The 14,924-nt window shown below is 47.6% G+C and overlaps 4 protein-coding genes across 4 annotated transcripts; 1 reads left to right on the forward strand and 3 right to left on the reverse strand.

Moving 5' to 3' along the window:
* Window positions 1–1,982: 1,982 nt before the first annotated feature.
* Window positions 1,983–4,053, reverse strand: VTN77DRAFT_6201 (uncharacterized protein; the record flags this gene model as incomplete). Its single annotated transcript, XM_069422454.1, has 5 exons — window positions 1,983–2,063; window positions 2,127–2,788; window positions 2,840–3,574; window positions 3,635–3,765; window positions 3,815–4,053. The coding sequence occupies 5 exons, from the start codon at window positions 4,051–4,053 to the stop codon at window positions 1,983–1,985; spliced, it is 1,848 nt and encodes a 615-aa protein (XP_069276316.1).
* Window positions 4,054–5,958: 1,905 nt separating this feature from the next.
* VTN77DRAFT_6202 (uncharacterized protein) lies at window positions 5,959–6,549 on the reverse strand (the record flags this gene model as incomplete). Its single annotated transcript, XM_069422455.1, has 1 exon — window positions 5,959–6,549. The coding sequence occupies one exon, from the start codon at window positions 6,547–6,549 to the stop codon at window positions 5,959–5,961; it is 591 nt and encodes a 196-aa protein (XP_069276317.1).
* Window positions 6,550–7,971: 1,422 nt separating this feature from the next.
* Window positions 7,972–9,597, forward strand: VTN77DRAFT_6203 (uncharacterized protein; the record flags this gene model as incomplete). Its single annotated transcript, XM_069422456.1, has 1 exon — window positions 7,972–9,597. The coding sequence occupies one exon, from the start codon at window positions 7,972–7,974 to the stop codon at window positions 9,595–9,597; it is 1,626 nt and encodes a 541-aa protein (XP_069276318.1).
* A 2,399-nt stretch (window positions 9,598–11,996) lies between these two features.
* On the reverse strand, window positions 11,997–12,491 carry VTN77DRAFT_6204 (uncharacterized protein; the record flags this gene model as incomplete). The annotated part of the gene is made up of 2 exons (XM_069422457.1): window positions 11,997–12,420; window positions 12,463–12,491. 2 exons carry the CDS (start codon window positions 12,489–12,491, stop codon window positions 11,997–11,999), a joined length of 453 nt encoding a protein of 150 aa, XP_069276319.1.
* Between the last annotated feature and the right edge of the window lie 2,433 nt (window positions 12,492–14,924).

Genomic DNA, 14,924 nt, shown 5'->3' on the forward strand with positions numbered 1-14,924 from the left:
AACTAGAACCCTGTCGGCACGCGGCAGGGGATTAGATAATGAAGGTGATAGCTAAGGGGCCCACCAAGCAGCTATCGAGTCACTATTCGGCTTGGAGTGAAGAAGCAAGTCCCTTCACAGAAGAAAAGGGAAGGAGAAAAAAAAAGCAGCAGACAGCCTGCAGTTAATGTAGTAACGGCCTAACTACTTGCAGATGGCACATGGATTATTCCAGGGAGGTGAGCACAACCCAAATGTGACGGCGGCGTTGGGGCCTTAGCCTGAGGTACCTAGGTAACTCTTGCAGTCGGTCTGGCAGAAACTCCCTAATTATTAACTCGAATCAAACTGCTAATTAAGAGTCTGTGACAGCACCCAAGTGCCAGCGAATGCCCCCCTCTCCAAACAAACCAACCCAAACCCAACCCTCTATTATTCACTCTTCGCACTCTGTCTTCTCCTACACCACGACACCACTGGCCTCTGGACTCTTTCTTGATCAATTTCTCCCGCCCATTCTCCACCGTCACTACTGGTGGGTGCAGTGGCCTGTGGTGTGTGGCTCGCTCAGACTTCAGTTCCATCAATTCAGACTAAGTCTGGCTAGCTCCCACCTCTCCGGAGATATGATAATATTATTCGCACTGTGCAAATCGCGGCCCGTGGGTTTCAAATTGTCTGTGTGCATCCCCCTCTCAAGATTATCGGGTTCCATCCTCTTCCCCCTGTGACGACGCTGTGTTTGTTGCATGATCATCAACCTTGTGCCTTCTTAAAGAAAGGGCATGCGCCAACTGCCAACGGTAATCCAAAGCATGGCAATTGGATGCAGTTATTGGTTTTGCTTTCTTCCAACCGACTACCTGCAGAAAAAGGTTAGGCGCCTTCCACTCACCGCGTGAGGTGCTGTCTCCCCTTCTGCGGAGTAAAACTGTTTCAGGAACAGACTAAATCGTGATCATCACAGCACTGTAAATACTTGGCACCCCTAAATATCATTTAAATATCATTATCGGATAGGCCAGTCGTAAGTTTCATAACAGAGGCTCGATTCTCTCGTGAGGCGCTTGATCCTTAAATAATATTTCCTTGCAGCAATAACTAAGGTCGCCAAATGAAACAAGAAAAACAAGGCATAGGTTTCAGCCGAAATAATACCGGATGAACGGGGCACCGTACTCCTTACCTAGGAAATTCATAGACTACTGTTACTGTCTTCTACCACGTCTGTATGGAGTATCTCAAGATTCAGACGCGTACGGACTTAGTAGTCGCGTGACTCCCACCGGTCCATCACCGCTCCTCCACTCAGACTTGGAGTAAACATCAAACCTAGTAATAGTTTCATCTAGTTTGAATCCATCTACGTTGATGATCCATTTAGGTTGATGATCAAGCTTTGTCTGGATGTGTCGCTATTCCAACGCAAGCCGAAAGTTTCAACTTTGTTATTCTAATTCAAGCCTTCTTCTGTCTATTTATTTAGTACTGCCCTCTGTCTGCAGTACATTACATATGGTTTCAACAACCTCGTGATCTTTTCACCCCATCTTCTTAATCTTAAAAAAAAAAACCGTTGCTGCGTTGTATGATGGATAGACATCAAACGATGATATGGATCCAAGGTCCAATTCGAGCCAGAAAAAATGACCTCAGGTAAAAACAAACAGACAACAACCAGACCAAAAAAAAAGAATTTCGCGCAAAAGGGGAATTTATCCTCAATTCTTTTTCTACCTCCCAGAGGGTCAGGGTCTAGAGTCTAGACGACAGACATAAAAAAATGGTTCCCATGGTTCCCACTAAAACCGGCATGAACCAGATTCATCATCACAGTCATAAAAACCGTAAAATCTATCTATAATGCATAGCATAATAACGACGCGACGCGATGCTTGAATACGAATGCGACAAGAAACTGGAGGAAATATGAATCTGAAAACAAAAAAAAAAAGTAAATGCAAGTCGTGCAGAAAAAAAAAATGCGGGGAAGGGGGCTTCGTTCAGTCATCCTGGGATCTGCCTTCGGGTGACGTTTCCTCCTGGATACGTCCTATAATTTTCCCCTTTCCGCCCTGACTCATCTACTGCCGTCAGCGAATTCTCAGAATAGCCAGAACAGATGGCATCAAATGAAGGTCTCTTACCTTGTCGAGTTCATAGTTGCTCATCAACAAACTCAAAGGAATCAGGGGAAGGGAAACAAGCAGTGCCAAGCACAGGAGACCATTCATCGTCTCCTGGTAGGCCCGATTGATAGCGATCCGGGTGGCCGAGCCCATGGGATACGAGAGCGCCTTCGTGAGTTTGCCAAAGATCTCAGCAGCATCCGCTTGGCTTTCCGGAGGCAGATACATGTGCAGTTTCCTGGGAATCTGATGAGTCCAGACAGCACCTGACACTGCGGCACCAACGGCCCCTCCCATCTCCAGTGCTGTCAAGAACATCGCGGTGGCCGCGGCCACCTCCTGATGGTGAGCGGATGCTTGTACACCGAGTTGGACCGGAACATTGAGTAGTCCTCCACCGGTGCCGACCAAGATCTGAGTTCCAAGGATCTGCAAGACAGAGCTTCCTTCTTGGCGGTAGAACATCATGGCGAGCAAACCGCAGATGTAAATGACACATCCTGCCACAACAAAGAGACGATAGCGACCAGTATACTTGATCAGTACTGACACCACAAATGCTGCGATGGTCGAAGTGAATGCAAAGGTCTGGGTCACGCGGCCAGCAACAGCGACATCATAGTTCTGTACGACCTGGAGGTAGGAGTATAGGTATGGCTGGACAGAGAAATAAAAGGCCACTAACCACCAGTCAGTGACAACATCTCACGCGGGGGTAGGATGGTACGTACTGAAATAGAAAAAGGCGAGCGCGCATCCTGCCAGGACGGTCCTTTCTGTGAGAAGGTGTAAAGAGAGTAAAGGTTTAGGGGCGAGCCGTCGCGACGACTCCCACATCGGAAAAACGACGAGACAGACACAGCCGACGGAAATCATGGCTACAATGCTGTCATTTTTCCACCCTTCATTTGAGTTGGCCGCCAGAGTTAGCGGGATTAGGATCAACGTAACAGCAGCTGAGAGCAGCAACAACCCAAACATGTCAAGATCGAACCAAGTTGCCCGCACAATTTCCCACAAATTGCGTCGTCGGTACGTCTTCGTTCTGATCAATCTCAGTCTCCTGGCCTTTCTTTGGTTCAGCAGCAATGAAAGGGCGAGAGGAAGGAACGCAGAAGGCAAGATAATCGCCCACATGCCGTATCCCCAACGCCACGAAGTCTGTTTGAGGATCGCAGATGCAATCGTGGGACCAATCCACACCGTTAGCAGGAAAGGCAGTTCGGGCAAAAGCGCAAATAGCGCTCGGTTCAGCAGGTCGCTGCTGTCCGCGATGAAGACTTGTTGGAGGATTTGCAAACCCGTGGATCCCGCAGAATAGAAGATTTGAGCGGATGCGTATGTTTGCACGTTCGTCGAAGCAGCCATCTGGATGTAGCCAAGTACATAGATGACAATACTGACGCAGAATGCCTCAAATCTCCCGAAGACGTCTGCTACCTTCGCCATCGGAGGCTTGATCACAGCTGCCGGATGTTAGCGCATGGGAGCGACGTCATTTCTTCAACCAAGGATCAGGGCCTTACCATTGACGACATTTTGCACGACCAGAACGGTGGATATCAACGAATGCTTGCTGAAAGAGCTAGTCGCATATACAGCTAATGACGATACCGTTTGGCCTTCCAGAGATGTGCAAAAAGCCATCAAGAAAATCCTTAGAGTGGGTTAGCGGGGTCCGTCGGAACCAGGTGTGGTTTACCAACCCCAAGTATGCTACGATCAAAGATCGCTGCGTCCAGGTCTGACTGATAGCTTCAATCTTGCGGACACCTTCCTGCACATCGCCTTCGGACGATGTATCTCCTCCTTCCGTCCCAGCATCATTGTCCACATCGTATATCGAGCGGGGGCGTAATAATCGCTCATCCTCCCTGTCACCCATCTGCTCTTCTGTATCAAGAGTTCCGTAAGAGATATTAGAAGATACGTCCAGCATACTCATGCCGATCGCCCAGCTCAGCCTCCTTAAAAGATGAAAAGAAAAGGTCCGTTCCTTCTTGGCCCTGTTCTTTTATATTCCTCCTAAATGCTATCCAAAAGAGTCCATATGGAGGGTCTTCAGGCCGATGGCGGGGTCGGAAACGAGATAGGGGCGTGGAAAACGTAGGTAGCACGGAGTCACCAGGCATCAGGTGTATAGGATGGATCGGAGTCTCGAAACGTCTGTCTCCCTGGTGCTTTCGTCGTTCGACCTGAACTAGTCAGATCAAGAGACGGCGCGCAAAGCTGGAAGGCAACCAGTGCTCTGGGGTGAATTTGGGGAAGAGCAAGACGATTAAGGGGAAATGTAAAAAAGGAACAGAACAAAAAGAATTAAAAACGAATCGGGGGAGAAGCTAAAATAAACATTGCTCACTTCATGGGCCCCAAAGGGTAGAATCGCTGCCACACGATGCGGGCGCTCGGGACCCTGGTCGGATGCCTGACAATGCGCGGGATCGGAAGGCGGCTAGCGCTGCTATCCCGATGTCCCGCAGCTAAGAATACCACTGGCACTCAGAGGACTTGCACCCCCACGGCCAGGACGCCAAACAGGCGCAATTTCAGAAAGTTTTTGTCAAGCTTCCTGGAATCCTTGGCAAAGTATGAGTGGTGAATCACATGGGAATCCTTGCAAGAGGAGTGATTTGGCGTGGGTGGTACAAAGCGCGTCATCTCTGCATTATGACTGCACTGTGAGTGGCAAGGCTCGTTGGGCGCGAAGGGGAGGGGTTTGATCAGATATGATAAGATCAGCTGAAGGGTCCGGGGCTCTTGGCTCGCCTGCTCCGAGCCTATGAATTACGTCTGCGGAATGTTGCACACGCTGTAGCGTCTTTCAGGATGAAACTCGGCATAACCGAACTAGTGGATCCGTGGGCCCTGTTGGCGTCTGTCGTTCCATGATTCGTGCTGTTGATCTACGGAGGACGTCGTCGTCGTGACAAAATGCTATGCCTTGCTTTGGCAGACAGCGGCTTGACGATGTCGGGTGTACCCGTTCCGGCCGGGAGCCGATCATGGATACCTGGTTGGCAGTGGGCGCCTGCCTCGCTAGGCAGGTATCTCCAGGCCCCTACAGTATGGAATCGGGTACATACATATTTGCTTCCTTGTCTCTTTCACAATTATATGATACATATTAAGGATACAGAACTCTTCATTTAGATACTGCTGCCAATGTTTACTTATAATATTTTTTTGTTTTCGGCCGAATGGAGCATGTGCAAGTATAAGTGGACACTCGGGGTCTGACCATGCCGGGATGTCTAAGCCCGACCGTCGAAAAAGGTCAAACCCGCGATCGCTGGAGCACGTGCCTTGCGCTATGGTACGGAGTACAGTGTTTGCGGAGTGAGTCATCTCGATCATGCAGGCAGGAAGCCGCAGGATGGCCAGAAGAACTCCTGGCAGCTTATCGAAAGAAGCATCATTGGCTCTACTGCTCAAGGACGTTCAATATGCAATGACATGCTAAGTGTGTGGTGTTGATACTATAGTCCTAAAGGACCCGATAACAGTACGAAATCTTTTCCCCTTCTTTTCTCGCTTCATTCTAACCAAATTGCTGGCTTCTAGCATTATAAACTCCGACTCGGCTAGGAATGATGCTCAATGCGCCTGAGCCTGCACGGTACACAGATTGCCAATGAAATGAGTGACTCACGACCCACACTTGGTCATTTTTGATGATCTTGACAGCCTATGGAGACAAGCATTCAGAACAGCATGCTAATGATCATACATAATTTACGAGTTACAAGGATGTTTGGAAGAGAGTATTACAGGGAAAATTGTTGCAAGTATGGGCCTCCTGTATCTGGAGCATACACATAATTCGAAGACGACAATCTCAAACACACCATTTTTATCCAACGGTCTCAATGACGAGGTGACGAAAGTCGACAACCAGATCCCCACCTTCCTTCGAAGGCTTCGCGGCATATGTCCCAATCCAACACTCCGCGGTCGCCTCACCCTCAAATGCCCAGGTCACCTCTCTGATAGGAGCGCGCAGTATTCCCTCCACCAAGTATACCCACAGGCTGCCGTCTGATTCCCTGGCGATCTCGATTGTGGCTGCATTCCCTCCGGAGGGAACGGGGAGCAAACTCCAGTCTGCCCACCTATCCTTCGCTACGGTGCTGACGTGTGGCTTGCCTTCCGTGAATTCGATCCCGGTCTTGATCCATTTCTTCTCGTCACCAGGCCCGTGAATGACCAGAAGGAGGCCACCTTGGTCGTAGAGCGTCTTCCAGTTGGCAGCAATGGCCACACGTGCCCGCTTGAAGGACTTTAACGGAATGGCTTTGTAGAGGATGGGCGCATTGAATCTGATGGTTGAAGGAGGCTTGGCCCAGATATCCGTCGAAGGAGGAGCTGTTATAGAAAATTCTACAGGAATAGTCTCATCACTTGGGACCTTCTGGGTAGTGTTCACGAAAGTGAAACCGGGCATGTTGTAATTATCGGGGCGAGGGGAAGGATAGCAGGTATTCGCCTCGCAGGTTGAATTCGCACGGTGAGAGATCCAGGACTCGGCAGTCTCCCAGTATGAAACGATCAGTAATTGCCCACTGGGAGTGACAGCGCAGAAATAGCATAGAAATTATTTTTATGAACGAGCTTTACCATGAGAATCCGGAGCTGCCTCTTGTTCACATATACGTATGTCTCAAGTGACGTCTTCCCGTCAAGAAAGTTGTATGACTAACATCCATGCGGGGTAGCATTGCCCGTTGGGGGCACGCACCCCGCGATTTTGGAGAAAAGAGAGCAATTCGGAGCGATACAGCCACGCCGGAAGACATTCTCATCATGGTGAAGGGATCATAACGATCATTTAGGTACTGCAGTCGAAGATATCAACCCCGGAAGATTTTCGTCGTCACTCCAAGCACGTCATCCTGCACCCGAGGACAACACCAAAATAGCCGTCGTGGCATCAGAGTCCTACAGAGGCTGTATCCTTGCAAGTGGTCAGGATGGCTCATTTGTGAAGAAACGGAAGGAGACCCCCGATTATGGTAATTCCTTGAGATAACTCAAGATAGGTTGCTTGGTCGCGAGGGAGACTATCTAGGTAGCTTAATATATCAAACTGTCACGTGATTTTATGTGGACCGACAGTAGATTTAAAACTAACATTTATGAGAAACACTAACCTTTTATTGAAAAAAAAATCTGATATTTTATGGTTTCTAAACAATAAAAAACCCATAAAATATCAGGAATAGAATACTAACATTTGCCATGGTAAAATAGTCGTAATGCCTTGAATAATGGTTGAACAGCAGTTTTGCCCCCCGCATGGTGCTAGGAGCAACTGTGAGGGGGCTTGGCAAGCGGTCCCTGGGGAAATGCGCGTGTGGGCTGTGGCAGGGCTGAGACAGCAATCAATGGTCGCGCGACGCTGAGCGTCTCTTTCCAACGACCAACCCTTCGATTCTGCATTAGATGAATCCTGAACTATTATCTACATTATTAGAGGTGAGATTATTGCCATTCTAGCAGCAGGCCAAAATACCCATACAATGGTGAAGTACCTCGATCTCTGGCAAGATTAGGTACCATACTGTATAGACTACAGTCTACCCTATCGTGAACCTTGATAAGAGGACTGCTCGATCAGAAATACAGTTTATACTGCGAAGACAATGAATTCTACTGTGTAGAACGGGTTTCCTACATCACATCAGCTTTACTCCGTACCGCAGTGGAGTTGAGTGCTAGTGTGGTGCCAAAAACAAACTTTACTGCTAGCTCTTAGTGGCGTTGACGCGGACATTCTATTTTTGTTGCGTCTGTGTTTGAAAGGGCCACATTGAAATAATGCTTCCGCTGCCAATCTCTCCATCTATTAGATGCGAGATGTTTCACCATGTCTGTTCGACTTCTTCATCCCGACGAGTATGAGCTCGTCGAGCGGTCGTCCATTGACTCTCAAGAAACCTTCAATCTCGATGATGCCGACTTCGCCTCCCATCCCCTGAACAAACCCAATATTCTCCGACGGGAACGGTCGCCTTTATCACGCCTGCTATCAGCATCGCTTTCTGGATTTCGTTGCATAACACGCTCTCCCCGAGCATCAAGACGGCGCGCACCGTGTTGTGGACGCCTCTATGCTCGTCGAATATGTTTTGTCCTGCACGTCCTCACAGGAGTCCTCGTCGTCGTCGTCATCCTGACCTTCATCTTCCGACCTTCATACACTCATTTGCCGTCGCATTATAAATCGCTGCAACAGTCGGTCCGGCAGTCGAATGCTCCTGGCAGGGGTAACCCCCGGAATGAGAAAGTCTTCATCGCTGCCAGCCTCTACGACGAGGGAGGGGAGCTGGCACGAGGGCAATGGGGCCAGGCGGTGCTAGACCTGATCGATCTGTTGGGGGAGGAGAACGTGTATTTGAGCATCTACGAGAACGATAGTGGGGAGGAAGGAGGGCGCGCACTTCACGAGTTCAGCGAGCGCGTCCCATGCAACAAATCCATCGTGTTTGAAGAACATTTGAACCCTGCGGGCCTGCCCACAGTGACTCTTCCTGATGGGTCAGTCCGGACAAAACGGATCGCATATTTGGCTGAGGTCCGGAACCGAGCTTTGCGACCGCTTGACGAAGACCCTGATACCCGTTACGATAAACTCCTCTACTTGAACGACGTGTATTTTGACCCCTTGGATGCTGTGCAGCTTCTATTTTCCACAAAAATTGGTTATGATGGGGCGACGCAATATCGAGCCGCTTGCGCAGTGGATTTTATCAACCCCTTTAAATTTTACGATACTTTTGCTACTCGCGATCTGCAGGGATACAGCATGGGACTACCTTTCTACCCCTGGTTCACGTCCGCCGGCGCGGGTCAAAGTCGACAAGATGTGCTGGACCAGAAGGACGCAGTCCGTGTCCGCAGTTGCTGGGGTGGTATGGTGGCTTTCGACGCGAAATATTTTCAAGGGGACGGGACGTCGCACGACAGCAAGCGCCCTCGCGACCGATCCGCTGAGAGGCGATTCATGAAAACAATAGATATCCCACCGAAGGGAGAACGCCATGGTCCTGTCCGGTTTCGCGCGGAAACGAATCTTTTCTGGGATTCGTCTGAATGTTGTCTTATCCATGCGGACATACAAGACACTCCGACGAGTGTCGATGAGATCTCGGATACCGGAATATACATGAATCCTTACGTGCGGGTCTCCTATGATCCCGGATCCCACTCCTGGCTTTGGTTCACTCGGCGGTTTGAGAGGCTGTACTCTGTTGTTCATTATGTTGCCAACCATCTCGCAGGCTTGCCTAGCTACAATCCCCGTCGCACGGAGATTGCGGGCCAGCAGGTGGAAGAGAAAGTCTGGACACCTAATGCGGAGAGAGACGGAGGTGGTTCTTTTGTCACCGTCAAGCGCATCGCTGACAACGGCGGCTTCTGCGCTCGCCGGGATCTCCAGGTTCTTAATAAGGAGGATCATGGCTGGGAGTCGATTCCCATTCCACCACAGTAAGCTTTACTGTTAATGCGAAGAAAGAAGCATTTCGTTTTCTTTCTTTCTCTTCTTTTCTTTTTTTTTTCGGAATGTTTTATGCAGGGCCAGGCATCGGCATCACGGGTGTGTTCTTATGTATTGGAAACTCGATACCATCGACATGACCTTGGAAGGTCGTCATGTCTGTCTGATATTATATGTGTTGTAGATTTTGCTTATTTGTTTGGCAGCGATATATTCAGGGACTTGGCTTGATAGGTATACCATGGATATTTCTGTTTTTTTTTCCTCCTTTTTTTTTTCCTTTTTGGGGCGCTCAACTGCAAGGAATTAGCTCATACAGGCGGCGACTTTTGCAATCCAACTATATCGTGTTTGTCATTTCATCTAGTTTTCTGCTTTGCTGTCACTTGTTCAACAACCAAGTCCATTTACCTGGATACTTCCTGGGCTGCTGTATATTCTGCCCTGACCTATCCACTCTCAAATTCTGAACGACCCTCATTCATGTCTTGAATAAGGTATCTACCTACCTATCTATGATTCTGTTGATAGATACACCACATCTAACAACCCTGTTCATTCCACCGTCTCATCGATACCCCGAATTCATGTTATCACGTATATCTTCCACCATCGCCATAACACGTTGTCAAGCTCAGTGCTAGGGCTCTGCCCTGATGTTCTTGCTCACCTTGAAATTTATAACTATCTGTCGCAGGCATTCCTGTTTACTTTACTTACAGTGGAGGTGTGATATTCATGGACCTGAAATGCTGTAAGAGCCGGCTCCAGACCCGAACCCTGTACTGTGAATTTCGACTCTTTTGCGCTCAATACGTCCAAACGGAACACGTTCCCAGGAGAGTTCTCAACCTTGGAAGAGCAAGAGGCCAAGAACCCTAACGAGGCCACCATACTCGGGCCTTTTGTGATCATCGAATCGATACTGCAGTCTTTACAGCAACTCCACGGTAAGAACGCAAAAGCAACTGCTTTCTTTGTTGTCTGTCTCAGATGGCAGTTATCACAAGGACCCCCTCTTGATGGTTTGTTCTTTCCTGGATATATATATAACATGCGAGCTAGGGTCGAGCCCTCACCATCGCACGATCATGGAAGACAACACAGCGGAGCACAGCCTTCATTTCATAGTAGCATGGCAAGGCAATGCGCCAGGCAAGACAAGACGACCACCATCCTCGTCTCTCCTTCTTCGAGGAGGAGCTTTCACCACAAGGAAGGAGGAAGCGAGTATATACCCTAATCCTAATTCTATCTATGACAGACACATTTTCCGATTCGGGACTCACCAGGGACCGGACGAGTTCCATTGGTGCTTTTCTAGATGGCAGCTGCAAGTACAGCATGGTACATTCCCTTTTTTTGTGAGTGAGTGGAGCTAGACAGTTGTTGAAGATAGTAACTGATAATGACAATGACAAAAAAAGATCGCTGTGACTGGCAGGCAGAAATGAACATAACTATAGAACTATGACCTGAATATCTGATCTTCTTCTTCTTCTTCTTCCTCCTCCCAATTGTATCGATACGTCTAAATAAATGGATAGATAGATAGATAGATCAATTCAGTTGTCTATCGTCCGACCCACATAAGACTTCATACTCATTACTTGTATCCATGATTTTTTTTCCCCTATTAAACTGGATCACATCCATTTCTATTTGTTTTGACTTATATAGATCTTATTACTCCTTAGCCTGAGTAGTAACTTACTACAGGAAGATAGAGATATACATACCTTTATATATATTTAAGTTTACATGAGAGTAAAAGGCAAATAAAAAAAATCAAATCAATACTATTAGGCACACTGGACTGAGTGTGCAATGTTCTCATTTATCTCTTTACCCTCCATCTGTATATCTATATAACAATCCTGATAGGTTGAAAGAAACCGAATCAGATATCACATATATAGACTGACAGACTGATTATCGATAAGAGCAAAAACAAAACGAAAAAAAAAAACATAAGAGCAGTGGGCAAGAGACAAGAGGCCATGTGCGAAGAAAGAGAGAAAGAGGATGATATTTGTAAATAAAGGGTGTTAGCTATCTGGCTACTTAGCAAGAGGGCAAACTATATCCATGTCTCTAATGAGGCTCACTGTACCACATTCCATAGGTATCCCATTCATAATCATAAGCATATTTATAACAGTTATAATATGTTCTAGTGATATGCTCAATGTCCACGGATTCAATTCAAAAGTTGCCTCTCTTTGGGGTACTGATGGTGATAGATGGATGGAACTCTACCTACAGTTTCCTCGATTACCTACCTACCTGGCCGGCCGGCTGGCTGATATTACGTCACTGTCTACCTAGATATCTAGGAAACAAAGCCAGCTAGCCAGCAAACGAACGAGCAAGCAGGTATTCGGACAATGTCATTATATCGGATATGTTGATATGGATAGAATCATACCTATCGATCGAACCTGGCGCTGATGTTGGCTTTCGTTTGGCATTGACTTGGCCGATCGATTAATTGTTCGTGTTGGACATAAGTCACATAATATGCCCATGCGGTGCCCATGTACATACAGTACATGTACATACAGTAGATGCGCACAGGGCAAGATATCTCTGAACCCTAAGTAAGTAGACTGCCACTCACAGATTGTTTGTCCATGGATGTTTTTTTTTAGGGTGCGAGTTTCTCTGTTCTCTTTTTTTTTTTTTTCGTTTGATTGGAGTAGGTAGACTTTTGGTTGCGGATTGTCGATTGCTGATGACTTGCGTCTTGTCTTGTTTCTTTGTTCTTTGTTCTTGGCTGGATGCCTTTCGTTTGTTTTTCCTTTCCATTTTTCTCCCCTCTTGAAATTCCCTCCGTTATGACTAAATCAACGGGAAAACGGCAAGTCTGCGGAAATTATATTATCCATACCATTGGGTAATGGAGACGTTTACCAGGATCTGTGGCTGGAAACACACCGGTTGCCAATGTATTGGATGCTGATACTGATGCTACTTACCTCCTCACTTGGTTTACCTGCCAGTGTCCGGCTTCTATCCATAGAAATTTCTGACCAGATGTACTCCGTACAGTACATAGTCGTACTTCCATCTGCCCGGCGTAAGGAGGGTAGCTGGTCCCGACCAGGGCGCTTCCATCGGGTCCAAATCAAACAGACCTGAACGTTGGAACCCAGTCTGAATCTCTATTCCAATCCAACCCCACTCATCGTTCCCCTCCTTCAGGCTCCATATCACGGTAGCCCGACAGGCATCCCTTGTGTAATGCTCCCCACGGAATGTCCCTAATAAGTAGAGTAAGTTGTACAAGAATAACATGCCTCAGCCAACTGACGTACCTACAAGGTCATTACTGAATCCTTTATTTAGGTAGAAACCAGGGTTGTGTAACTCGAGCGTGGCGGATGGAGCCTCGACGATTGGTAGGAAGGAATTTTGACGCATCACAGACTAAGGTGAGACACCCTTGTATCAAATTCAATGTAGTTGTGGAGGTCAAACGAAAGAGAAAGTGATTCCTCGCAGATAAGTAAATGTTACCAACAAGAACCGCTCGGCAGTCCAAATATGAGGCGTACTGATGCGAGTAAAGCGGACGCAAAGAAGATCATCAAGATCTACATTATTTGCATTCGGGGTACGCCCCTGGTATGCCTGGACTTTAATTCTAAGTTAAATGTCGAGATGAGACATACAGTACATACGCACCATTCAGTTATGGATCAATCCACTGAGGGAAGCAAGTGATCATTCTTCCTTTCTCTCTTCAGAGTGTTGTAGGACAAGGCTTTACCAGAAAGCATAGAAACAAGACTATTTCGATGTCTGAGACCGGAGGTTCTAGTTTCAGTTCTGCTTTGATCAACTTCAGCTTTTTACGATTGTCCTTGGCCAATGCTCACTTGCTGTTCAGCTGACATTTGAATAGCGGATACCGCGACAAGGAAATGACTCGAATCTCCAGACAATGTAAGACAAACTGGGAAAAAATGACGTACGAGAAGAGAGACCCCAGTGTTAGGTACCATGGCGGTAGCGCCGTGGTGCATCTTGCTATCCAGATCGTTACAAGTACCTGGATGGCGGGTCGGATCGAGCCGATGGAAAGAAAGAAGCAGCACATGGAGATCTCGCATCCCTTGGAAGTGATGTACCATGTAGAATGTTTCAATCGTGGCAAATGCAGGAAGCCGTACGTGGGGGCTCAGTCGGTCGATGATTGGGTTTCTTTGTCATGGAAGCAAGGTGATGATTTCGGAGCTCATTTTTGTGTCTGTAGCATGCAGTTGACATTGGCATACGTTAGCACTCTCTGTGGTATGAGACACCTGCATAGACGCCCCAAACGACGACATCGCAAGTGGTAACACAAGGACGCGAGGAGTATTGACAGCCGCAGCTCGTTACCTGATTGCCCAACACAGCTACAAGTTCCTTTACTGGCACCAATGACAAGCGAAAAGATATCAAAAAGCTTAGTTCTGAAACGAGATGAATCGATTCTTAGACAGATGTCCTTGTTGGAATGAACCTAGCCTGGAGAGTGAAGAGAGCGAAGAGAGCAAAGAAAGCGAAGAGAGAACAGTAACCATGGCATTGTTGCAGTTTGTTCATGGACGTCAGGAGTATAAGGATCATGTGATCTGAGGAAATGGCAAGAGCACCTGCTATCCGTGGATTTGTTTGCCTCGAGGAAAGAACCAAGTTCGTCACTGCTCCTTCCAGTTTCGGAAACTGTAGACAAGATCCATGAATGGATTCCTTTTACCCACACACCCTCCCACACCCTCAAAAAGATGTCCCTCCTGTTCGTTCGGCAGACACAATTATGAAATGGTGCACTCATATGAAGACAAGCGAACCCATTTTGTTTTACACCTACCAGATTAACTCGTGTGCAATGCTCCTGTCTTGTGTTCTGAGGAAAACCCCGCACGAGGCAACTGGTTATGTGGCGCAGCACAATCAGTTGCAAAAGTAATGTCGATATGCGGCACAGTCACCGTTCGATCAAATCGTCAGGTTTTTTGTCCTTTGTAAAGTGGATCCTGCCCACTCCGAATGATACTACCTCTTCTAATGCCGCTGCAGAGATGTCCCCCGCCCCATGCTACTCCGGCGTCGCAATGGTTGACTAGTGGATCCTGACAAGATGAGGTTGTGCATCCGAACATAGCCTTAAAGGACTTATTGCGAGTCAGGATGCTGAAGAAATAGGAACAGTCATGACAAATAGTCGAACCCGCGGTAAGGAACGATGATCAATCTCTCAAGAGGATACTTGGATATGGAGAGTGTGTGACACGTATTGGGATCAAGGACCTCTTGCAATGCCCCCCCCC

Source organism: Rasamsonia byssochlamydoides (genome assembly GCF_041956645.1).
Source record: "Rasamsonia byssochlamydoides strain NRRL 3658 unplaced genomic scaffold VTN77scaffold_47, whole genome shotgun sequence".
NCBI lineage: Eukaryota > Fungi > Ascomycota > Eurotiomycetes > Eurotiales > Trichocomaceae > Rasamsonia > Rasamsonia byssochlamydoides.